This window comes from Cervus elaphus, chromosome 3 (assembly GCF_910594005.1).
Source record: "Cervus elaphus chromosome 3, mCerEla1.1, whole genome shotgun sequence".
In the NCBI taxonomy this organism is placed as follows: Eukaryota; Metazoa; Chordata; class Mammalia; order Artiodactyla; family Cervidae; genus Cervus; species Cervus elaphus.
In genome coordinates this window covers 47,238,884-47,264,997 of record NC_057817.1, presented here as the reverse complement: position 1 = coordinate 47,264,997, position 26,114 = coordinate 47,238,884, and the positions used below count along the sequence as shown (strand labels likewise).

The window sequence follows — 26,114 nt, the reverse complement described above, 5'->3', positions numbered from 1 at the left end:
CATTTACATACCTGTTTACTTTCTTCTGATGTCAGCCTTTTTCTGCATTCGTGTATTTCCAACCTACTACCTCGTAAACTATTTGAGCGTTGGTAGTTTATTAGCAGTATCACCCTCTAACCATTGTGATAGTTATTGAGTAATTAGCTTGTAGGATTAAAATACTACAGCACTTTATGCTGGGTTGATTCTAGTCCCCTTTTTGTTAGTTCTTGATTATGGGGCAGGAGGAAAAAAGGTGGTTCTTGTTTTATTCCTATCTAATCTATCCATTATCTGTAGGATCAGAATTTATTAATATGGTCATCCCACGGATGTCACACTATTGAGATATTAATAGCTACACTTAACGTCCAATATTCACAGAGTGCTTTCAATGGACAGGCATGATTCTAAGCACTGTAGATGTAAAATTAACTCATTTAATCTCACTGTCATCCTAGGAGGTAGGTTCTGTTATCATCCCCATTTTACAGATGTCGTCACTGAGGCACAGAGAAGTTAAGGAAATTGCCCCATGTCACCTAGTTAGTTAAGTGGAAAGACCTGATTTTGAATGTGGGTACCTTGGCTCTATTATCTGTGCTTCTAGTAATGTGAATCTACTGATTATAAATGACTCCTGTTTATGAAGCTCAGGAATCTGTGGGTTAGACTGGTGGAATTTTAAATGTTTCAGAGTCTTTGCTCATTATAATTTCACGTGTTTTGAGCATGCAGCTCATTAGTTGAAAGGAAAGACAACCAACACACACCATCAAGGTCCTGTAGTGCAGTCGTTATGTTAAGAAGTTTAAACTTCTTACTTATCTTACTCAGTTCTCCCCACAGCCCCGTGAAGTAGGTAGGATTATTTTCCCTGTCTTTTCAGGTGAGAAAACTGCCCCAGGAAGGCTGACTAACTAGTTCAGGGTCCCACAGCTAGTGAGTAGAGAGAGCTAGGATTTAGCCCTGGCTCTATCTGACTCCCGGGCCTGTCGTCTTCCCCACAAACTGTCCATCGGAAAAGTCTGACCATCACGCAGGTGATCCCTGGTCCTGTGTACCTGAGTAACATCAGGGCTTCGTGTGTGAGTATCCATGGGGCCCTTCCCGTCACCTTGATTCTGCAACGTGAGATTTCCTCCTCTGTTCGTACAAGGGCACTTGTGGAACATGTAAGCCGTCGACCGTCAGCACAGTCTCAGTGGCATCTCTTTCATGTGTCCTTTCTCCTCTGACCCGCCTGCCTTGGCTCCCTCCCTCATTGTCTCATGCCTGGCACAGTCCTCCGTGGCCTCCCATCATGCCCTCCACTTGCCATGCCACCTCTGGGGCAACCTGGCCAATGGCATCTCTGTTCCCACACTCTCTATTAAAGGCCTTGCAGTGACTCTTGTCCTGAGAGGGTTCAGCAGGCAGATGAGGCCTTTGCGATTTGCTCTCTGCACCTCTCTACCTTCAGCTTCTCTAGTGGCTCAGTGGTAAAGAACAGGAGACAAGGGTTCGATCCCTGGGTCGAGAAGATCCCCTGAAGGAGGAAATGGCAACTCACTCCAGTATTCTTCCCGGGAACTGAGGAGCCTGGCGTACTGCAGTCCATGGGGTCACAAAAGAGCTGGACACGACTAAGCGACTAAACATCATCACCACCACCCTCAGCTCTCTCTGGCTACCCCTGGCCATACAGCCATCCCCACTGTGATCTATAGACCTACATGCATTTCCCCGGGTCGGGCCTTCTGTCTCCTGTATCCACATGTTTGGGATGCTTTTTCCTCCTTGTCAACCTGGAGAATATTTATCAAAACTCACCTTAAACATTACTTCTCTTCCTCACTCTCCACCTGACCCCCAGGATAAACTTAACCACTTTTCAATTTATGCCCACATGCTGCTCTAAATTTTTGTATCAGCACTTCAACAGTTCATTTCATTTATTTACTTACATGATTGTGGCAATGTGATTTGAACAGAATTCTAGAGCCTGGAATTTTCCCAGGATCATATATTTTTTTGACTGGCTCTATGGAGATCCCCCAACCTTAGCATATGTCAAAGAGTATGTCTTATGATTGGTAAGGCAAATAGTTTTTCTGCTGTGCAAAGAATGACATAATAGATAAAACAAATACCCAGGTCTCTGCTTTGGATCGGAAAAGGCAATGGCACCCCATTCCAGTACTCTTGCCTGGAAAATCCCACGGATGGAGGAGCCTCGTAGGCTGCAGTCCATGGGGTCGCTAAAAGTTGGACACGACTGAGCGACTTCACTTTCACTTTTCACTTTCATGCATTGGAGAAGGAAACGGCAACCCACTCCAGTGTTCTTGCCTGGAGAATCCCAGGGATGGGGGAGCCTGGTGGGCTTCCGTCTATGGGGTCGCACAGAGTCGGACATGACTGAAGCGACTTAGCAGCAGCAGCTGCTTTGGATAATTCCTTTTTCTCCTCTCTCTAGAAGAAGAATTAAAAGTTTCACCTGTCTCACAGGATGGCAGGTGACACTCTTTGTTTACCTGTTGAACCAAATGCAAGAAACAAGGTGTAACTGCTATGTTTAAAATGGATAACCAACGAGGACCTACTATTTAGCACATGGAACTCTGCTCAATGTTATATGGCAGGTTGGATGGGAGGAGAGTTTGAAGGAGAATGGATACATACACACATACACATATGGCTGGGTCCCTTCAGTGTTCACCTGAAACTATCAGAACAATACAAAATAAGAAGTTAAAAAATATAACAGAATATAATCTCCAGCTAGCAGCAGTGTCCTGAGAAGGGCTGGAAAGACTGTCTGTGAAAATATCCTGAGGACTGATGAAATGTGCAGATAAAGTTCTCGTGTGTTTCATCTTTCATTTCTGCTGCGGTTTGGTTTCAGTCTGTCAGTGGTACTGCTGTTTGCAGATTGAGAGCAACAGATTCCCTCCAGGGGACAATTGTTCGTGGGTACCCAATTTCTTAGGTATTATTTCTGATCAGTGATGGGTGTTCAGATGTGTAGAAGGTGTCACGTGGAAGCAATAAAAATGCCACAGGGGGAGCTGTGAGTCAGGAGAGCGGCATAGCAAAAAGAGGAACTCACCCTGGGATAAGCGCCACTATGTTGACCTTCCCGTTTTTAAAATCTCTTCTCTGCCTACCGCAGGCTGTACTGTGAGTGTAATCACAGGATTCTGACTTCCGCTGATTGCTAACTTGGTTGATTTGATGGCAAGGGAAAACATGTCTTGTGCCTGCAGCATGTACCTGACAGCAGGGGTCTTCTAAACAATTCCTTTTTCTGTCCTTTCTTTATCTAGGCAGATAGAATGTTGTGAGACAGCAGATGAATTCTATAGCACCATGGGGCGCCTCACCCAGGAGATGCTAGAGAATGATCTTCTGGAAAGCCATGAACTCATGCAGGTGAGTGGGCAATGCCTGCCCCGCTTGGCTCAGAGGACCCCAATACCTTGATAACAAGCAGAGGAAGAAAGAAACAAATAATGGATATTTATTATGACTTTCATTAAACAGTGTTATATTTCAATTGTGGCTCAAATAAAGCTGGAAAGTTTTTTAAAAAGCCAGAAAATGCATTACAAAAACAAACGAAAAACCCCACCGGAGCACCTCCCCCCTCACCAGCAAATCCCCAGGCGCTTATTCTGGATCTGATTCTTAGCCTTAAAGGGAGGCTGTTGGGGAGAAATAATTATTTCTGGGAAGGAATTATTGAGGATCAAAAGGAGATTATTCTACTTCTCATTTTGGTTTATTTGTTTTGTCCACATTTGCAACTCGTGTTTTTACATAGGAATCATAAATTTCAAAATCACGGACTTGAAGGGTTTTGTTACTGTCTGGCATGTTACTGTATCTCAACATCATACTGGGCAAGTCATTAAAAATGGCAGTGAGCGCAGAAGAGATAGCAGATTTGTTAACACTGTGTCTTCCATTAGGCTCTATAACGTGATTTTTTTTCTCAGTCTTCTCCTGGGCTTCTGATGACTATTTCTCTTCCAGGTTCTTCCTTCGTCCTGCAAGCTAACCAGCAGTGGTTCTTGTCCAAAGTTGTTGTTGGGCCTTGGTTCCTTCTTTCTCTGTGGTGCCTCTCTCTCTCTTTTCTTGGTTTCAACTTTAATGTTGGGTTCCATGCCTGAGGTCGTTTTGGTGACTGAGGCCCAGTCAACAGGTTAGAAAACAAAGACTCAGGCCCTCATTTAGGACCTGAGAAGAGGTTTTATTTCTCTCCTCATCTCCTGGCACCTCCACCTGCTTCTGGGAACCCCGCACTTTTAGCAGAAAGCTGCCCAAGTTGTTGAGAATACTGACCACCCGGTAGAATTTCCCTGAGCATTTCTGTTTTTCATTTCACCTTTTCTTTGCGTTCTCATCTCTTCTTCCTTCCTGTCTGACTTAGGGCAGGAAGTATGCTCTCTGCACCTGTCCTCTGTGCACAGAGGTCAGCTCCTGTCACACCTCCCGAGCCATTGCTTTCTTGCTTCTTCTCTCTCGTAGAGGGAAGTGTCTTTTATGGAACATTATTCTCATATTCCCCATGTGAGATCCTTTTCGGAGGTCCCCAGTCTTTTTGGCAACAGGGACAGATTTTGTAGAAGACAAGTTTTCCACAGACCGGGGTCAGGGGAGTGGTTTCAGGACGATTCAAGATTCAAGCATGTTATTTATTGTGCACTTTATTTCTAATCTGATACTGCTGGTGATCTGACGGGAGGTACTGATCTGTGGCCTGGAGGATGGGGACCCGGCTTGACATCCTACAGAACTGCCTGATTCACATGCCCCAGGCAGGACTCTGAGATCTTATCCCTTTTTCCTCACTCATGAAAGAAACTTCAGTGACTACTTATTACCTACAAAACAGAGCGTGGATTTCTCAGCTCCTCATCCAATGCTCTTGACTCTCTGGCATTTACCTCTCTTTCCAGCCATAGTTCCTATTATTCCCTTTTGTACCCTTGACCCAAGTCTCGGCAAGCCACACTGTCTTGCGTGTTCCTGGAGCTACTGAGGGATATGCCTGCTCCAGACCTTTGCTCCGTCTGTTCAGTGTCCCTCGGTCCCTTCACATGTTTCGGGCCTGCCTCCCTGTGAAAGTGCCAGTTCATATGCCATTGCCTTCATGAAACAGTCGTTCATCGGTCAGTTCATTTCGGTTGCTCAGTCGTGTCCAACTCTTTGTGATCCCATGGACTGCAGCACGCCAGGCCTCCCTGCCCATCACTAACTCCCAGAGTTTACTCAAACTCATGTCCTTTGAGTCAGTGATGCCATCCAACCATCTCATCCTCTGTCATCCCCTTCTCCCGCCATCAATCTTCCCCAGCATCAGAGTCTTTTCAAATGAGTCAGTTCTTCGTATCAGGTGGTCAAAGTATTGGAGTTTCAACTTCAGCATCAGTCCAGTCTCTGATAGACTCAACTAAAAGCATCTCCTTCTTTGACTCGCCACGTTTTCCTTGTACCGCTCTTGTGAGCCTTCATCACCTTCTACCTTGATTTGAGGCTGGATTTTATTTCCTCAGCGATATTATGAATTCCTGGAGGACAGGCACTCTTTTCTCATAATATGTAGCACTTTACCTTCTCCTAGAGAGAAACAAGAAAGAAAGTGAAGTTGCTCAGTTGTGTCCGACACTTTGCGACCCCATGGACTGTAGTCTGCCAGGGCCCTTCATCGATGGGATTTCCCCAGCAAGAATACATTTCCTTCTCCAGGGGATCTTCCCGACTCAGGGATCGAACCCAGGTCTTCTGCACTACAGGCAGACTTTTTACTGCCTGAACCACCAGGGAGATACTACCTTCTCCTAGTGCTGCACAATAAATGTATTAGTTCATTAAGCAGATAGCCATTGAGTGTCTGCAACTAGCTTTCTTGCCTTCTGTCTCTCTTTTTTTAAAAAAGTATTCATTTGTGTATTTGGCCGTGCCGGGTCTCAGTTGCAGCCTGCAGGATCTTCCATCTTCCTTGTGGCGTGTGGAGTATTTTAGTTGTGGCCTGCAGGATCTTTAGTGGCAGCATGTGGGATCTAGCTCCCTGAGCAGGAATCGAACCCAGGCCCCCTGCATTGGGAGCATGGAGTCTTAGCCACTGGACCACCACGGAAGTCCCTCTGCCTTCTTTTTCTCAGCAAGTGTTTGCTGACTTAAACCACCTCACCTGACGGCCCTCCTTCCATGGCCCCTCTCCTCTAATACACTCTGTACTTTGCTGCCAGAGGAATCGTCAACACTTACTGCTTTAGTCATTTTATTGTTCTTCATAAAACCTTCCTGCGCTTCCTTGTTATTAACAAATAAAATGCTTCAGCCTAGTCTTCTAGGCCCTGTATTAAGTTCTCCAAATGTTAACTGAGCGCCTCTCTCTGTCAGAAGACCTTGTTGTGGAAATTAATGTCTGGTTTTACCTCTAAAGATGAACAGGAGTAGGTCATACTCTGTGTGTGTATGTGAGTGTGTGTGTATGCGGGAGTGCATGCACATGTGAGGGTGTGTGTGTGTGTTGGAGACAGTGGTGCAGATCAGAGAGGCAATTCATGGTCGGCAGAGCAGCAGGAGTCAAGGCATCGGCAGTGGGAAACATGGTGTGGGAAGGAAGCTATAGGAGTTTGGTTTGCTGATTGGAAGACTGATGCTGAAGCTGAAGCTCCAATACTTTGGCCACTTGATGTGAAGAGCTGACTCATTGGAAAAGACCCTGATGCTGGGAAAGATTCAGGGCAGGAGGAGACGAGGGTGACAGAGGATGAGATGGTTGGATGGCTTCATTGACTCAGTAGGCATGAGTCTGAGCAAACTCCGGAGGAGACAGTGATGGACAGGGAAGGCTGACATGCTGCAGTCCTTGGGGTTGCAAAGAGTCGGACAGGACTGAACACTGAACAAATGTAGGGAAGACCACAACCCATGGTAAGGAGTGTGGACTTGATCCTTCAGGTCAAGGTTGTGAGGTGGTGCTTGCTGGAGTTCCTGGGCTTCTGTTGAACCTTTGGAAAGGGGAGAAGAAGAGCTATGGGTCTGAGAGGTTTCAGGGAGAGGAGGGAAACAGTCTTAGTTGTGTCTTATGTCGACTCCAGGGGCAACTCCATGAAGGGTGGACTTGAAGGGGTCTCTGTCAGGAGGTAGGGAATTGAAGAAGCAAGAATGGGAACAGAAGCAATACTTAGAGGGTGAAGTTGAGAGGACTTGGCTGTGGAAAAGGGACATGGGGTGAGGGAGAAAGGAAGGGAGAGACAAGGACAGCCCACAGGTTTCTGGCTTAGGAAGAAGAGGGGACGTTCGTGGGGGGAGAAAGGTGGGTTTGTTCTCATATTGGCTGCATTGGCGGTATTCCGTGGTTGCCCCATTCCTCACCTATCCAGAGGTGTTCCCCACTACTCCACAGCCGGGACCTATTGCCCTGGCCATAGCTCCGTCCTCACCCTGTCCTCTGTGGGCCGTGTTCATCCCCATGGCAAGGTTTGGGGTTCCCTCCAACATCCTCTCTGAAAATCCTTTCTGTCTACCATATCCTTCTCAGTCTCCCCCAGCTCCTCCCACCAGGCTGTTAGCTCAGCCCTTGTTAATGATACTAATAGTTCCTCCCTACTCCTTCAGCACTTAAGATTGTCAGCAATTGTTACTACAGACTTAGTGCTCATTACAAATTATATTGTTTGGTATTTTTTCAAATATGTTCATGTTCTCTCCCTAACGAAGTAGCAGGTTGCTTAATGATAAGGGCCTCATATTACCGTGTATCCCCATAATGCCTAACGTAGTGCTAAGAATCCCCCTGGCTGCTCCATGGATACACGGAACTATAAAACATTAGGATTTGAGGCAGTGTTTTTCAAACTTGACTGTGTATAAGCAACATGTCAGAAGTGTCTTAAAAGGCAGATATTTGGCCCATGGATAGTTATTATGCAAGTGGTTTGAACTAACGCTTACAGAAACACTGGTTTGAAAGACACAAAAGGTCCACTAACCTAATTCTGTCACTTAACAGAGAAGAAACTAAGACACAGAGAGTGAGCATCTTGCCGTATTCTTGGGTTATCTAGCGGCAGGCCCAGAACTGGTGGGATCCAAGCTCAACACGTGGTCTGCTGCTGCTCCTCACCACCCAGCACAGGGCTTCCACCTTATTCAAAACATGTCTTTCTAAAATCTGAAATCCCCTTTAGAAGAATGAGCAACATTTTATTTCATCTAAAGTTTAAACATTGTAAATGACAGATACATTGCACTTTGTCTTCTGGGAATTTCCTATCTTAGATACCAGGAAAAAAGAGAACCCCCTCTTTACTTTGCTTTAAGAGAATCCTAGAAGGAAAAATGTAGACTGTGGCTTGATTGATTAGATTTCATTTTAGCAGCATTTCTCCTGCCGAGGAAAACATCTGGTGAAGATGAACTGAGCCTAATTTTGTACAACTTATGTTTTCACATTTTTTTGTAAAACATGTCAGTGATGAAAAAGAGAAATACTATTCCTTTTCAGTAGTACCTAAATATAAATGTCTATTTAAACACATGTTGGTAATTTGGGCAGTAAAGAGACTTGTTGGTTTTCCTTGACATCATAGAGTATTAAGGAAAGAAATGCTGAATGTCATTTCAAGCGCTCTCTTTTTTGTATTTACTCCTTAAGAAAATTAATTCAGTGGCTATGATCCAATTACGGTAGACCTTAAGTCTGTCAGCAAACTTGAAATGACTCCAGATGAAAAATGCAGACTGCATACAAGATCTTTATTTTTGAACTGAAGAAATGCAAAGATTCTCCCTGTTTGGTTTTCACTATTTCTTTCAATTCTAGGTGCCATGCACCAAATTATCTGCTGTTTTTTTTTTTTTTTTACCATAAATCTCATCACTCTTTTATATTATTAGCAATGTCCATTTAAATAAGAGATAATGTTAGAAAAAGAGACTGGGAGAATACTGATGAAATAGTTTATATGGATTTTGCTATGCCTTTTAACAAAGTCTCATGGATTCTTTGAGAGAAAAGTTATAGATTTTTTTTTTTTAACTGCTCCAGGACTTGGTTATGGCATGCAAGATTTTTTTTTTTTTTTTTTTTTTTTTAGCTGTGGCAAGTGAACTCTTAGTTGCAGCATGTGGAATCTCATTCTCCGACCAGGGATCAAACTGGGTCCCCCTGCACTGGGAGCACAGAGTCTTAGGAATTAGATCACCAAGAAAATCTCCCTATATAATTTTACATATAGTTATTATATATAGAGGGCTTCCCTGGTTGGTCAGCAGTAAAGAATCTGACTGCAATGCAGGAGACCCAGGTTTGATCCCTGGGTTGGAAAGATTCCCTGGAGGAGGGCGTGGCAACCCACTCCAGTACTGTTGCCTGGAGAATCCCATGGACAGAGGAGCCCGGCAAGCTGCAGTCCAAGTGTCGCACAGAGTCAAACGTGACTGAAGCGACTAAGCGTCAGAAGCATTATATATAGAAAAGTTGGTTACGTGCAATTACTAGACGAGTTTGGAAAAACCTCACCCAAAGTGGTTGTCAGTAATTTACGGTTACCTGAGGGGAGCTTTCATGTGCCGTGAGACAGGATCTGCCCTTGGACTGTTCCCTTTTTCTATCAGTGATGAAATGGAAATCACGTGGATGTGAATGCTTGTCCAATAGAAGGATACCATCTGATTAACTAGTGCTGTCAAAAATGAAACTGTCTGCCTTGCAAAATTGTGTGGGTCCATAACTGCAAGTGTTCAAGCAGCACCCTTGTGATCAAATGTTGGAGATGCTCTAGAGGGCGCTCTTGCGTGGGAGGGAGGTTGAACCAAATTATGTTTAAATTCCTTTTTAACCTTAAGATACTGTTTGTGTACTATACTTTGGCTCTAAGATAATTAGTAAAATTCCTTTCTTGAAGTCAGTTGTAAATCTCTGATTTACACAGTTGGGCACCTAGAGCTCTCAGGTACCCGGAGGACCGTGGTATGCCATGTACCTTCATGGGATAACTGTCTGCCGACAAGCGAGACCTTTAAGTGAGTGAATACATGCGAAATGCCATAAGCACATTTCTTTCAGAAACACTGATTTATACTTTAAAGGGCTCACTGAAAGTAAATTATAGAGAAAGGCAGAGCAGGAAAAGAGCGTGAATCCCGGTGGAGCCAGTGTTCTTTTTGGTCCAGCATCTTTAGCTGAGTGGCCCTTGAAGGAGCTTGGTGAGACCCCAGACCATTTACTCTGGGGCAGGATGGGACAGATCAGGCCCAAATGTACTCCTCTTTCTTTTCTCACACACTTCCTTCATGAGGCTGGGCCAAGGAGTTTTCTGATAACTTTTAATAAAATTGGCAGAAATAAAAGGTGACTCTTCAGCTAGACATCTCACTGATTGTCTCCAGTGAGACATCTTCCTTCGTTTGTAGAGAATTTTGAAATTCCTAACATTAGTAATTTCATCTTTTTTAATAGTGAAATTTATTTTTAATTGAAGGATATTTGCTTAACAATATTGTATTGGTTTCTGCCAAACATCAGCATGAATCAGCCATAGGTATACCTGTATCTCTCTGTCTTGAACGTCCCTCCCAGTAATTCCATCTTTTAAACTTGAATCACAATGATATGGGTTTGTTTATTGAGATATGATTGACATATATTAGTTTCAGGTATACAACATAATGATTCGGTATTTGTATACATTGTGAAATGATCACAAAAGTCCAGTCAACATCCATCACTGTGCATATTTAAGACTTTTAAAAAACATTTATTTATTTATTTTGCTGCACCAGGTCTTAGTTGCAGCATGTGGTGTCTAGTTCCCTGACCGTGGATCAAACCTCTCCTGGCATTCTGTACTGTCAGTAAAGCAGCTTTTTGGGCAGTGAACTGCTAGCAGCCTTTGTGGCGTCAAAGAGAGTGTACTCTGACCATGTTATTAATGAAACTATGTGAAGTATTTCAGGCATACAGAATGTATTAAAATAATATGACAAAACTTACACACCCATGACCCAGTTTAAGAAATAAAACATTAACAACACAGGTGAACACCCTCATCTACTCCTCTCTGATCCCGCTCCTCTCAGAGGTAACCACCATCCTTCACTTTTTCACGATGAGTTTCATGCCTTCACTTTTCAGATGAAAAGGAGGCACAGAGAGGTTGGGAACCAGCATAATCTCACATTCCGGAATAACGGGAGCCACAGAGTACCTTCTGCTTCTTTCCAGGGGGAAACCGTTCACTGTTAGTACATTTGTGCTGCTTCTCAGCCATTTTGGTACATGGATCTTCCTGGACTTAGGATGGGGTTACATGCAGATAAACTCATCATACACTGAAAATGTATTTAATACACCTAACCTACCAAACATCACAGTTCAGCCTAGCCTGCCTTAAACATGCTCAGGACACTTATGTTAACCTATACTTGGGCAACATCGTCTGATGTGAAGCCTGTTTTATAATGGAAAGTTGAATAATCCATATAATTTAATGAATGCTGAACTGCAAGTGAAAAACAGAACAGTTGTCTAGGTCCATAATGGTTGTAAATGTATTGTTTGTTTCCCCTGGTGATCACTTGGCAGATGGGGAGCTTGATTGCCTAGCATCATGAGAGAGGATCTATGGCACATTGTAAGCCCAGGAAAAGATCCAAATTCAGAATTCAAAGAAGAGTTTCTACTGAATGCATATCACTTTTGCACCACCGTAAAGAGGAAAAATCATTTCAGTTGAACTGTTGTGAGTCAGGGACTATCAGTGATCAAGTATGCATGAGATAAGGTGATTTAGAGAGGATTTTTGTGGTCTTGATAAACTTTGTAACTTTGCACAATAAGCAATGGAGAATCAAAGGAATTGTAGCCAGCACTTCTGTGTTTGGAGTCTTGGGATGTTACACTAAGGTCTAAGAGGATACCATGAAGTTTGGAGACAGTCAGATATGCAGGCTGTTTAGAATGGAGATTTCAGTGGACTGATCCAGTGGTAGCTCTGAGCTGTGGGGGGAGACTGCAGTGCTAGGAGGCCCCTTTCAGAGCCCTCCTTTTTCTACCTGTGCAGAGATGAGACATTTCCTAAACCTTCTGAATTGAAAAATACTACTTTAAAATATTTTCCTCGAAAAGTGTCATCAGGACATTTGAATGGCTTCCCGGAAGAAATGAAAGTTCATATGACTATTATGCATCTTCTGATGAATAAGAACCCAAAAGGTTGAAGAAATATGTTTGGAGCAATTAAATTTTTATCAAGAGAACAAACAAGATGATTTTCTTCTCACTGGTAGAATGATAGAGCATCTTAAAATTCTGGAGGAAGCACAGGTGCTTTTCCCATTTTTATTTATAGATTTTTTTAACAGCCTATGCTTTACACCCTGTCACTTCCTTCTTCTTTTTTTTTTTTCTTTAAAAATAACAGTTAACAATTTTCGCCTAGAACTTATTCACAGACATTTGAAAAGGTGGTATCTTTGGAGGAAGCTTGCAGGTGATCATGAGATCGTCCCCCAGATTTAATTTTATCTGGAAGGCTGACATTTAATGTCTATAAAAATCATCAAGGAAAGCTTTGGAAAATGAGCAGTACATATAAAGAAGATTGATGGGTTCTCTGGGAAAGCAGTAATAGGGAGCTATGAATTTCTGAATTAATCCATTTATCAAAGGAGCAGGGGCATGCCAGACTGTCCCCATTCCCCCATCTCCACCCTCACCCTGCGCTCACCAGTTGGAGTGCCCAGTCGCGGCTAGATTGGTTTGAGGGCTCACTATTGTTTTTTTAATTTTTTTTTTATTCTTGTCTTTCTCTAAGATAATATTGAAGTGGACCCTCTCCATCAGCAGCCTCTACCTCTTCACACCCAAATCATAGAACTTTCCTGTCTTCGCAGGATTGATAAACTTGTGTAAGGCCACAATTTCAGACATGGCGTTTTTGTTCTTGTTTTCCAGACTGTTTATTCTATGGCTCCATTCCCTTTTCCACAGTTGGCAGAGTTGAGGGAAAAATACACTTACAACATTACACCATTCCCTGCCACAGTTAAGCCCACCTCAGTTTCTGGGTAAGGTCTTTTTTTTTCCTTGTTATTTTCATCATGAAAGACTTAATATTTTGTTATTTATATTTATTAAACCTCAGAAATACATTCAAAATAGCTTAGTGCTTAAAATCTGAATATCTCTTTCCCAAAGGCTTTGATTTAAATTCAGGAGGAAGATTTTTGAAAGTGTTACTTTTCAAAGAAGTTTGGGACATAAACTGAAAGGGTATTTAGCAACCCTACAACTTATTTAAAAACATCAAATATTAAAAATCTCAGTAATTTAAAAAGTGTAGAATTGGTGCCTGAAGAGACAGATGAGCTAATTTAAAATACTGTGGTGACCAGAAATTGACAAATATATGTACATAGGAATTTAATATATGAAAATGTACATCACAGTGAAAAGATACACTATTTAGTAAGTGGTGCTGGACCAATGAGACTCAATCTGGAAAGAAATAAAATAGGAGTCATATTTTATATATACCACACATCAGGATAAATTCCATATAGATGAGAGTTAAATGGAAAAAAATGAAATAATAAAATAAGCAGCAGAAAATATGGAAGGATGTCTTTACTTCTTTGTAATTGGGAAGGTCTTAATAACTGACTCACAATTTTTAAAATTAAGGAAAAAATTAAGCACTTTAAAAATAATTTTCTGCTTGACCAAAACCAAAACAGAGCAAAACAAAACAAAACAAAACAAAAAAACTCCATAAGCAGACAAAAAAATACTTGTGTAAAAATATTTGTAACTTATTTCTCTCATGTATAAAGTTCTTAGAAGTCCATAAGAAAATGACCACCCAACTGAAAAATGATGAAAGAAGGGGAATAGGCAGTTACATATAAGCAGCATCACTTAGACTTAGGGAAACGCAAAGTGAGATTGTGAGATTAAAGTGAGATTGAGATTCTGTTTTTTCACCTATCAGACTGACAAAAATTTAAAAGGTCGTTGTGCTCTCTGTCGATAAGGCTATAGGGAAACAGACACTCTTATACTTTGCTGATGAGAGGTTAATTACCATAGGATTTGGGACAGGCAATTTGACAGTATTTCCCCAAATTATTAATGCGTATATCCTGTGACCCAGCAATTCTACCTTTCTGATTTATCTCACAAATATATTTGTACACATGCAAAACACAGTGTGTATAAGGTTACTAACTGCAGTGATGTTTGTAATAGTATAATATTGGAAACCACTCAGGTGTGCATCATTAGTAGCCTAGTCCATGACATGGGCTATGTAGATATAGTACAGTACATGCATACATATGATTATGTATACATTCAGTATAGTGCAGCCATTAGAAAGATGAGAAAGAAGCTCTGTGTGTGAATACAGAGGCTTTTTTTTTCCAGTTGAATAAAAGCAAGGTGCAGAAGAGTGTACTCATATGTAGTATCCTAATACTTATGAAAAAGAAAAATAAGACTAGTCATATTTGCTTATTTAACTGATAACAAAGCTGAAGAATACATCAGAAATGAGTAACAGTGATCACCCGTGGGGATTAGGTGAGGCAAGAACCAGGCAGAAGTTGGACAGGGATGGGAGATGGACTTTATATTGGGTTGGCCAAAAGGTTTGTTTGGGTTTTCCTGTAACATCTTGCAGAAAAACCAAATGAACTTTTTGGCTAACCTAATATATATAATACATAATAACTATGTAAATATATTAAAATGTATAAGTATAATTATATAAATGTGTTATATAAATTATAGCATATATGTATGTCATTTAAATCATGTGGGTATGTTACTTAAAAGTAATACCGCTAGTTTTTTGAATATTTCTTCTTCTTTTATGTTTTCCAAGACGACATGGTAAGGTCAGAGAGAGCGATGAAGAGAATGACCCAGATGATGAAGATGCTGTTGCTAATGCAGTGGGGTGTCTCGGACCTTTCAGCGGGCTCCTGGCACCTGAACTGCAGAAGTACCAGAAGCAAGTTAAAGGTAAAGAGGAGGCCTCTGTTAGATAATCACTGTGCGTTGGTTCACTATAGGCAGGGTATTATTACTGTGGCCTGTAATATATAATATATTGTGGCCTATTGTTTCCTGAGCTGACTACCGCTGTTAAAGATCTTTATTAGAAGTATCCTCTCTGTTACTTTATCATTTAAGAGGATCTCTCTGTTATGTGTCACATACATCATACCATGTTTCTTTTTCTTTATGATTTAGTTTTGCTTTCCACTCATCTGATTCAACTTTGTGTGCTCACTTCCTTAGCACAGAGCCAGACATATAATAGATGCTTACTCTATTCTGTTTGAGTTTAATTGGATTCATTATAGACTAACTTCTTTTCCATTATAGAAATATTCTCTAAAGCCAAAACATTATGGTAGCCTCTATTTGAATCTCAATGACCACAAACGTGTGATCTCATAGGACATTCCGCTAAATTCCTCTGCTTAGCCCAAGGTTTCTAGATTTGAAAATATAACTTCCACTTACCAGTTCTGATTATCAATAGTTCTTCTGTTCAGAGCAAAACAGAACAAGTCTGCTCCCTCTTCTGCTGGATGTCTCTTGGATCCTGAGACCAGTCATCATATCCCCTAGAGCTTTCTCCATGGTCCAAGTTCAGAATTTCTTGAAGATGTGTCTTCCAGAACTTTTAATATTCTATAAATTCACCTCTTAATGTCCTGCAGTTTGGTAGTATTCCTCTTAAAAATGGTACTCTAAATTGAATGCCATGCTATTTTGTTTTTTCCTTGCAGAGAACAGACTTCCTGTGGTCTGGACATTATCCATGCAATGAACTCTTTTGAAGCAGTTGTTCTCCCACTATGATCTTTCCTATCTTGGGTGGCAGTTCTTCCCTTAGGACATTTAATTCTGTCTCTTCTAATTTGAAGACCATTCTCCTTGCTGGAAGAGTACAGAAACAAAAGATGTCCGGCACCTCTGCGTTCTCTCTGCCATCTGCTAGCTTTATACTGCCTTTTCAAAGTCACGAGCTATTTTCTCATTTTTTTGTTCTTCGCGCTTTTTTTGTTTGTTCATTTCATCGTTGGCGTTTGGGTCATGGTAGTTTTAACCCTCAGCATGTTTTGTATTTTAACCTGCTTTAATGTTCGGTTCATGTCATTTTGTGTGTGTGTCCTTGGTATGTACTCCCTTGTCATCTTTTGAAAGGACTTAAAAAAAAATCTGAACTCAGCCAGGATTCTATTGATTTTGTAATGCCTTCTTCCTTCTCTTTTGTTGCCTGAATTTTAGCTTTTGGTTTCTGGCCATGGGATCAATATGTATTATAACTCTAACGTTTTGAATCTAACATTATAGTGTATTATTAACTCTAGCATTTTTATAGTCTGGGTCTGTGTTCCATTTTTCTACCCTGTTATTTTTTTCTGTGCAATTATGTGCTCTGGTTTGACTTGATAACTTTCTCCTAAATTTCATCATTAGTCTTTGTTGTTGGTTTAACTTTAGTTTAGATTAGCAGACCTCCTTTTAATTTTCTTCTCCTTAGAGAAGTATTTTCAATAAAAATATCAGATATTCAGTCTTTATCTGAATAACACTTTCAACAGATGTTAGGATGCTTGAAATCCCCTAATAATCTTTGTTTTTAAAGCTTGTCCCCAGGCTGGTTTTACATACTGTGTTAGAAAAATCTCAGTTTATCCCCTATTGCCTATGTGACATGGGAATGTATTCTCCCACAGTACTTATTTCTGTTTCTTGGCTTCCTGGGTGGCTCAGATGGTAAAGAATCTGCCTGCAAAGTGGGAGACCCAGGTTTGATCCCTGGGTCGGGAAGATCCCCTAGAGAAGGAAATGGCAACCCACTCCAGTATTCTTGCTTGGGAAATCCCATGGACAGAGGAGCCTGGCGGGCTACAGTCCACGGGGTTGCAAAGAATCAGATACGACTGAGTGACTAACATCTTTCATTTTCATACTTGGATGTAATCTCAAATTTAAGGATATATCTAGTTGTTGTGTCACAGGAGCAGAAACCACACCAGATATAACAAACATAACAGAGAGTCAGGAAATGCTTATTAAATGAATAAAAACATTAATTTCTAGTGATACTGTGATCTGAAGTCTTGATAATCTTGTCTTGCTATTTTTAACTAAGGAAAAAACTCACATTTAATGCCTAACTAAACCCTGCAAACGGCCGATTCCTTGTAAATTGTCATTCAGTTATATGGAAATCTGTACCCTGACTTTACATAGCTAGAGTTGTATTTTTCTAAGGGAAGTTTAGAAAATGGCAGTGATTTTTATGTGGAAACAGCTGAACTTATATCCATATAATGATCAAAGTGGTAATAAAATCAAACAATGAACCCACACAGCTCATTCCAGATTACAGTTAGGCTAATAAGAAAATGCGGAAGTATTTTCAGGACCAAATGAAAACAAGTACTAGACACATTCTAGTGTACCTGGATTTTTTCTGTGGTTCAGAATTTCCTGGAGGTTAAGATACTACCCCTGGGTTATATAGTGTCATCAGTTCCCACTTAGTTCTGTTCCCCTCTAGTGACACCATCTCCTTGGCTCTCTTCCCTGGAATACAGAATCAAACGGGGACCAGAGTCTGAGATCCAATAACATTGCAGAGCTGAGTCCAGGAGCGATCAATTCCTGCCGAAGTGAATACCATGCAGCTTTTAACAGTATGATGATGGAACGCATGACCACGGATATCAATGCACTGAAGCGGCAATATTCTCGGATTAAAAAGAAGCAGCAGCAGCAGGTTCATCAGGTGTATATCAGGGCAGGTAATGCGCTTCTTGGAGTTAACTTCAGTATTTCTGGGATGGCCTGGGAATCACTGCTCACTCTGGCTTAGCACCCACCAATGCAGCTGGCAGGAGACAACAGCATCTTTACCTTTTGACTTTTTATTTTATCTTATCAGGCTCTAAAGAAGAAAAAGGTCCCAAGGACCAGGCAGCTGATGGTACTGAACACCTCTTTGCTCTCTGTGCTTTTGGAGAAGGGTTTACAAATGATGAGAATGTTACAAAGCCATGCAATCCTTGGATTTGAGACATTTTGGAGCTCTTGCTTCTTAAGCACCAGCCATTTGGAAGTGGAATTTAGTCATCTGTGTACTAGTAAATTAAGCTATTCTTCAGTCATTTAGATAGTAATATAACAGATGTTGTGATCAGAGGAAAAGGAAAAAGCCATTTCTATGCCTGGCTGATGGGGTAGCAGTGTCTTGGGAGTCCGCTGAGAAGAACACAATTGTACTGTAGTTGGAGATGCTCTTTTCCAAGGATTGTTAAGATTCTTTTTTTTTCTTTAAATTCCCTGAATCCCAATGAACAATCTGCTTTATTGTTTAATATATGCTGATTTTGGAATTGGTATGTCTTGTTCTAAGTGAAATCCTAATGAAAATGATGCCAGTCCAGAGTTAACCACAGTATAAATTTGACATGTTTTTAAGAGACTGGTGAGCATGTGACTGTCTTGCACAAAAACTGAATTTACCTTTCACTTGTCGGGAAGAAGTAGGCAACTTCTTGAAGATTCTTACTTTATCCTGAATCATTATAAAAATCTATCACAAAAGAAACTAAAAACTGTAACACTTTAATTTTCAAATCATTGACGCATACATGTCCTCATTTGTCCTTAAATCTACAAGGAAAGCAAGAACAGATGTTTTCATATCCTGTGAAAAATAAGGAAATGGTAATTCAGGAAGGCTTAGCAATTGTCTAGGATTATATAGCTATAGTGAGTGGTCAGGCCAAGACTGTAACCCCCATGTTTTGATTCTTTATGTAGTTCTGTTCGAACCACTTTCAAAAGCTTTGGATGGGATGTTGAACAGTTGCCTTTGGGTACTAAATCAGCCCAGAACTATGGTCTGTAGGTCAAATTCTGCTCAATGCCTGTTTTTGTAAATACAGTTTTATTGGAACACAGGCATGCCAATTTGTCTGCATATTGTCTATGATGGCTTTTACACCTCAGTGGCAAAAATATTTATAGCCTGGTCCTTTATAGGAAAAGTTTGCTGACCCCTACTTTAGATCATGGTTTCTGTGGTTATTTTTAGAGAGATTGCTGCTCAAGGGCCAGAGTTCAAGAACATTGCTTCTCAGACTTTAGTGTGAATATGCATTGCTCGGGGATATGTTAAAATGAAGAATCTCCTTCCTGTAGCTGTGCGGTGGGGCTAAGATTATGCATATCCAATAAGCCTCTAGGTGATGCCACTGCTGCTGGGTGAGGACTGCACATTGAGTGGAAAGGTTTTGGAGGAGATGGTGTAGGTTAGGGTTAGCAGCACAGGTTTTGGAGGAGATGGTGGAGGTTAGGGTTAGCAGCACAGGTGGAGAGAGTGAACTTCAGCTGGAGGCAAAAGTTCCCCGCTTCTGGGATGTCCCTGGTGACCCAGTGTTTTACATTGCCAACGCAGGGGGCACAGGTTTGATCCCTGGTTGGGGAACTAAGATCCCACATGCTGCGTGGCGCGATCAAAACAAACAAAAATCCTCAGCTTCTGAGATTTAAAGAAAGGTGGTGAGGATGGTGGTTGAGGTACCAGCTTTCTAGGTTAGGGAGGACAGGAAGTTAAGACATTTTAGTCCTAATAGTTTCTGTTTTTATGAAGAAACTGGAGAAAAAGTTGTTTGCTTGGGAGTCAGTTGAAGGTTGTGTAGGAGCTTAAAGAAAGGAATGAAGATTTAGATTGTACACTCAAAGCAATGGGAGAGGGAAAGAAAGTTTGTCCAGTGCAACTGAGGACCTAGAAAAATAGGCAGTTATGAATTTAAGGAATATCAATCCACATAACTGTGTGAATCCCCCGTTCCCCACCCCCTACCCCCAGCAGCTTTTAGCTCCCATTTTGGAAGAGAGAACGTGAATTGTGGCTTTAGAGTGGTGTTTTGTCAGGCATGTGCGGTACAGCCACTGGGATGTCGAAACGTGGTTATTGATGAGGTGTGGTCCAAGCGATCAGCCATGGACCTAGCAGGGCGGCGGTGGTGGTGTAAGGGAGCCGAAGAAACGGTGAGAGATTACGAGAGGACTGGGGGATCAAGGAACCGAAGTCTCCGTGGTTCATTACCAAGAACAGTTACATCCAAGGTCTGAGAGCTGGAAGAGTCAAAGAGAAGAACAGGAGAGTCCAATGGTTTTTCATGTGAGGCAGATCCAGGTGATGTTTAGGAAGGAATTGGACAGGTTGAAGATGGGTCAGTCACAGAGGCCGCGAGGTAACTCCGGGAGGTAGGAGGACATAGAGTGAAGGGTTAGTGTCACGGAAGACTGCACTGTGACCAGGGGTAGATAGGTGGGAGCAGCTGAGAAGCACAGAAGGGAGGACCACCGCACCCACATGACCTGGTGATGTCAGAAGGAAGGCTGTCACACAGAGATGCCAGGGTCTTTTTCTGCTACTTCTGCCTGCAGCTCTTGTCCCTGGGGCTATGAGTGTGCAAACTTCATTGAAAACAGGGGCTTGGTCATAGCCACAGGAGGGAGACGGTACTACCGTTAATAGTGTTTTCCAGGGTCAAGTGCTTTCCTGTTTTCAATTTGCTTTCCGAGTCTGCTCAGGACACAGGAGCGGACCTGGGACCAGGCCCTTGATGCCTGTGATGTCACTGAGTTTTTACCACCTCCTTATCACTTCTCTCATGCTGCTGTCTCTCACTTAATAACATGCAGTGTGTGGTTTTCCCACCTCTCAGATGCTGACAGCTGGTAATCCATATGGTCATAGTGTTTGACTTATTATTTAAAAAAAAATTTTTTTTTTCTTCAAAGATTTCCTAGATATATAGCCTTGGAGGCTGCTTCCCAGAAACAAAGCTCTCTGTAGAAAACATTAGAGAGCCTGGACTCTAACTGGTAATGAGGGGTCAGAGTGTTCCCTTTGTGTCCTCAGTGCCTGGTCTCCTCTGTATGAAGGGAGGGAATCTGCACCCCAGGCTCAAGGACTGAATTCAGTTTCTGCTGCCTTCCTTCCATGACTCTGCCCTTACCTGGGAAATATGTGGGCAGGGGGCGGGGACAGCCTGTGTTGACTCCTCTTCCAAGATGGATGTTTTTCTCTGTGGTACCTTTCACACGACCTTTCAACCTTTCTTTCAGACAAAGGGCCGGCGACCAGCATCCTCCCATCTCAGGTAAACAGCTCTCCAGTTATCAACCACCTTCTTTTAGGCAAGAAGATGAAAATGTCAAACAGAGCCGCCAAGAATGCTGTCATCCACATCCCTGGTCACACAGGAGGCAAAATATCACCCGTCCCCTACGAAGACCTTAGGACCAAGCTCAATTCTCCCTGGCGAACCCACATCCGTGTCCACAAAAAGAACATGGCCAGGACCAGGAGCCAGCTGGGCTGCGGGGACATGGTCGGGCTGATAGAAGAGCAGATGGAGGGCTCCAAGACCCACACCCCGGGGGCGGCCGAGGCATCTCCCTCCGATTGTGCCGGGACAGCTCGAGGGGAAAGCGGCTGCTCCGACGGCAGCACAGGCCGGACCATCGAAGGGCGGTCTCCGGAGCCGGTGTTTGGGGACGCAGATGCCGACGTGTCTGAGGTCCAGGTGAAGATGGAAGCCTTGGCATTGACCCCAAGGGATGCTGCTGCTGAACCTGAGCCCAGGGTGCCTCCGCCCAGCCAGCGGCACTTCCCGGAGCCACCCAGTGCCCCGGCAGGGAACAAGGCCCCCGGCAAAGCCCCCCAAGGCGGTGGCCACCCGAAGACCCCCGTCTTTAGCCCCTTCCCCAGCGTCAAGCCCCTGCGGAAGTCCGCCGCCGCCAGGAATTTGGGGTTATACGGTCCGACAGAAAGAACCCCAGCCGTGCCGTTTCCTCACATGAGCAGGAGCTTTAGCAAGTCCAGCAGTGGCAACAGCAGCACCAGGAAGCGGTGACCTTCTCTCCGAAGCTGTCCGCGTTCACCTCTTCACGGCGGCGGGGGCGTTCCAGCCCGATGGATGGCTCCAGCCGAGCTCCCGTCGTCCGCTGAGCGTGAATCCATAGGTTCAGAGATGAGCCGCGGTCCTTAAAACATGGGAATGGGAAATTGTGTAATTGGCGCTAGAATTGCGGTGTCTTCTGATTACGGATACCGTGGGTTCTTGTGGCAAAATAAATATTGTGGTTTTAAAGTGTTTGCCCAACTTTTCCTTGTGAGCTGTTTAGAAAAGACTTTGTATCTAGACTGTTAACTCTTCTTCCTTCCCTCCGGTTCTGAGGGCCTTCAGGGTCCCAGTGGCAAGCCCCGAAACTTCCAGTTCTCTGGGTGTTATTAATACTCAAGCATGCACACTAGCTGGCTAGAACAGAAACTGCAGAGAGAAAGTTAGTTTCTTAGTTGCAAAAAAAAAAAAAAAACCTTCCCAATTTCCCTCCTCATGCCCTATTTGGGGCAGCGGGGAAATGTTTGTGTGAGTTTTCCTTCAGTAGTTTCGGCCAGTCTCAAAACTGGTTTTTATTCTTGTGCTGAAGTTCAGGAGAAAAATCTAGGCAGCCTTTCCTTCACTTTCTGTTTCTACCTGCAAAATGAAGAAACCCTCATCTGTTGAAATGTAGGTTCATCACCAACTCGAAGATCTTATGCAGGGGTTCCAAAGGGGATATGCAGGAAGCAATTGCCCCAAACAACTTGCTGATTCCACTAAGCTTTCCCTGAGCTCCATGTTCTTCTCCTAAGGAGAGTTTAGGTCATCAGTGGTGGGATCTCTGATGGGCTCTACAGAGCTTGTCCTGCACCCCCCACCATGCAGCTCATTTACCGACCAGCTCTCCACTGCAGATGCAGGAAGCCTCTGCTCAGAAGCCAGAACATAGTACCTGCAACTCTGTTACTTGAATTTTGTGCTTTTTTGGGGAGGTTGGAGTTCTTTGTTACTTGAACACTGCCTTTTCCTGGAGAAGGCCCCAGTACTTTCTAGCTCTCTCACCCCTTCCTCCTCAGAGATAGCACCTGTTATCTCCACTATGCAGATGGGAACCCTGAGTCACCCAGAGGTGAATAACCCTTCAGACACTCCAGGTAAATACTCTCGGTACTCAGTGTGACTCAGCCACATTTCCTCCAGTGCAATAGGCGGGTTTCATGCTCTTTGTACACAGATGCATTGGCTCCCTAGGTTCTAGAAAGCAAGACTTGGAAGCCATTCACTGCACTCCCTCCTGACTCGAAGAACCTTTCGCCAGATGGTACAGAGTACTGTCATGGCATTTCGTAAAACCAGCTCTGACCTGCTTATCTGAAAAGGTAGTTTATTAAAAAAGAAAAAAACAAACACTTCATGCAGCTGTCATTTTGGCTGGACAGAAGGCTCACTCCCAACCCCCCTTCCCCACCATCTTTAGACAGACTCAGCATTTTTATCCTCGTCCCTGGAAGACCTCCACCAGGCTGACAGGCATTTTGATGATGCAGACAGTATTCATTTGACCTAATTGGAGGATTGCTAATTCTGAAACCAAAACTATAGTTTAAGAAAGGATTTTTTTCCTATGGAGAGGCACTAATTTTTAGAATAAAATAGACAGTGTGATTGTGTGGGCTTTTTTTGAAAAGAAAACATGAGAATGATATATACAATGAGAAGAGTTATCCTTTTTGTGGTATTTTCACCCCTTAAAGAATTGAAGATGGAAAATCTGAGTAAGAAGTTACTGCAATTTGGATCTTGAATTCTGTGCTCTCCAAAGTTAGCATGTAGCTTCTTAAAAAGCAGCCACACCCACAGCCTGTGTGTTGGGAAGAGTGTAGGTAGAGAGTCGAGATTACTTTACATAAGAGACCATATTTTCCAAAGTTAAGCCAGTGACATGGTTTTCTTCCGTCTGCTCAGCCTTTCAGATAAGAATGATTCCACCTTGTACTCTTTTCTCCTCCCCCGTCCCCAGTGAGTCAGAATCGTCCTGTTCCCCTGGAGGGATGCCTGATTTGAGCGGAGAATTGTTTTTCCTCTCTTGAGTCAGTTTCCAGCTCCCCGAGGGGTCTGAGATTGGGGAGGTGGGTAATAAGGTGGTCCGTACTTACAGGCTCGTTCCGTTGCTGTCTGCTACCCATCTTAGGGTTTGTAGCACATATTGTACCAGTTTCCTGCGGTTGGTCTTCCTGAGGAAAGGGTGGATGTGATGGCAGGCAGTTGGGGATAAGAATTTGTTGATGATGAGTAAACTACTGAAAAGGATGGTAGTCTTCTGAGGTAAGAATGACCACATCAGGATTTCAAAACCCGACAGATTCCTGCTCAAGCACTGTCCTGTTAAAGTGCATGCGTTGTACCATGTAATCACCATGTGAATTGGTCAATTTGTGAGCTTTGCCTACTTAAGAAAATAAAGAGTCTGCAGTAGCCTGTAGCACACAGCATGTACGAAGACCAGTGTGGACTGTTATCTTCCTTTGTATTGGACACTGTACGCCAGCAGCAGAAGTACTTACTAAGTAGCGGTTTCTTTATTTTAGTTACGTCCCGTACCCTGTCAGCGCTATTCTGGGGGTCGTGTCTCTGCACCTCAGTCCTCTTACAAAAGCCTCCAGCTAATCTAAACCTAGTTTGTAATGTCAACAATGGGGCTGTAACTGTTTGGAATATTGTATTCCTTCTTTCTGTCTCTCTTGTTCTGAAGAACTGTACTGATCACAAAAATATATGCATAAAGATTCGCATTGTTGTAGCTATTGTGGCGTTGTTTATCTGAGCGCCTGCATGGAATGCTGTGTGACTTTGCCCATCCTCTTCTCTTTTCCTGTCAACGTCCCCCCAGCCTCCGCCCCCCCCCCCGCCTTTGTTCATGTGAACCAAGGGAGCAGCCCAATAAACTCCAGTGACCCCAGTTTAATCGCTAGGTTGCAAGGTGGCCTATGATCTGCCAGGAACTTGGCAGAATGGTGGGTTCCTGAATATGAGTAAGAGAGTTTGCTCAAAATTGTGCGTACGTGTGTGTGAATGTATGTGTATAAAATTAATCTGTAGATCTGTCATTTTTCTTTGCTTTAATAAAATAGAGCAGTAAGAATGCAGTTCATCTTCCTGGTCTTATGGAATCTAGATGAATAGAGAACTGTGGTCCAGCGTACAGCTGCTGCCATCTCCCCTCAAAAAATCTCTGTTTACTCTTTCTGAGTTACTTTTTTTTTTTTTCGCTGCATACAGCCATCATCTGAGGCAGCATTTTAAATATACTATGTTTCCTTATTAGAAAAATGACACGTGTGTTAAGAAAATTTGGAAAACAGAGCACAAGGGACCATCGGTGTTCCAGAATGGGTCTCTCTGCTGTTTGTGTATGTTTGCATGTACATACGCACCGCTGTCTACTAAAAGGTATATTGAGAACACTAGTTGAAGCTTTGATTTCAGCAAATGCTCTTCTACAGCATCATTTCATTGACCAGTATTTCATCCTGTGTTCATGCCAGAATTCACATAACAGCATCTTGTTGTAAAAGAGATGTCTTTTTTTTTTTCTTATTGAAATGCAGTTGATTTACAATATTATGTTAGTTTTAGGTATATAGTAATTAATTTGGTTATACATATATCCGTATATTGTTTTTTAGATTCTTTTCCCATTATAGTTTAACATGAGATAGTGAATATAATTCCCTGTGCTATACAGTAAATCATTGTTTATCTGTTTTATATTTGGTAGGATGTATCTCAAACTGGTATTTTCTGGTTATAGATAGTACTGGAAAGACTACCCTAACACTTATATCTTTGTGCAATGACCTAAGAATTTTCTTAGGCTATGTTCATCCAAATGGAGTTGCAAGGTCAGAAAATATGTGAATTTCTAATATATATAATATATATATATATATATATATATATTTATCTCTACCTCCAAATTGCTATACTTGAAGTAACTATACAAGTACTCAATGAAAATGCCTTTTTTTGGCCCCAAGGACCTCCAGAATTGATAGAAACAGTGATAATGGGCATTCATATCTCATCCCTGACTTTTAAGAAAACCATTAAGTAGGATGTTTCCTGAGGTTCTTGGTAGCCATCTTTTAACAGATTAAGGAAAGTACCTTTTATTCTTTGCTCACTACGAGTTTTTAAAAAAT

General features: G+C 42.5%; 1 protein-coding gene across 4 annotated transcripts in view; it reads left to right on the top strand.

The window, feature by feature from the left end:
- The window catches only part of TBC1D30 (TBC1 domain family member 30), a 93,896-nt gene extending 69,184 nt beyond the window's left edge, over window positions 1-24,712 (top strand). For 2 of the 4 annotated variants that reach the window (XM_043888032.1, XM_043888051.1), the window contains 6 exons: window positions 3,291-3,396; window positions 12,938-13,050; window positions 14,868-15,007; window positions 17,605-17,811; window positions 17,952-17,993; window positions 21,152-24,712. In XM_043888032.1, the coding sequence (XP_043743967.1) occupies window positions 3,291-3,396; window positions 12,938-13,050; window positions 14,868-15,007; window positions 17,605-17,811; window positions 17,952-17,993; window positions 21,152-21,942 (1,399 nt within the window). In that variant the 3' untranslated portion in view covers window positions 21,943-24,712. The remainder of the gene's footprint in view (window positions 1-3,290; window positions 3,397-12,937; window positions 13,051-14,867; window positions 15,008-17,604; window positions 17,812-17,951; window positions 17,994-21,151) is intronic. The other 2 variants (XM_043888041.1, XM_043888062.1) reach the window with 1 other exon arrangement.
- Window positions 24,713-26,114: the final 1,402 nt, after the last annotated feature.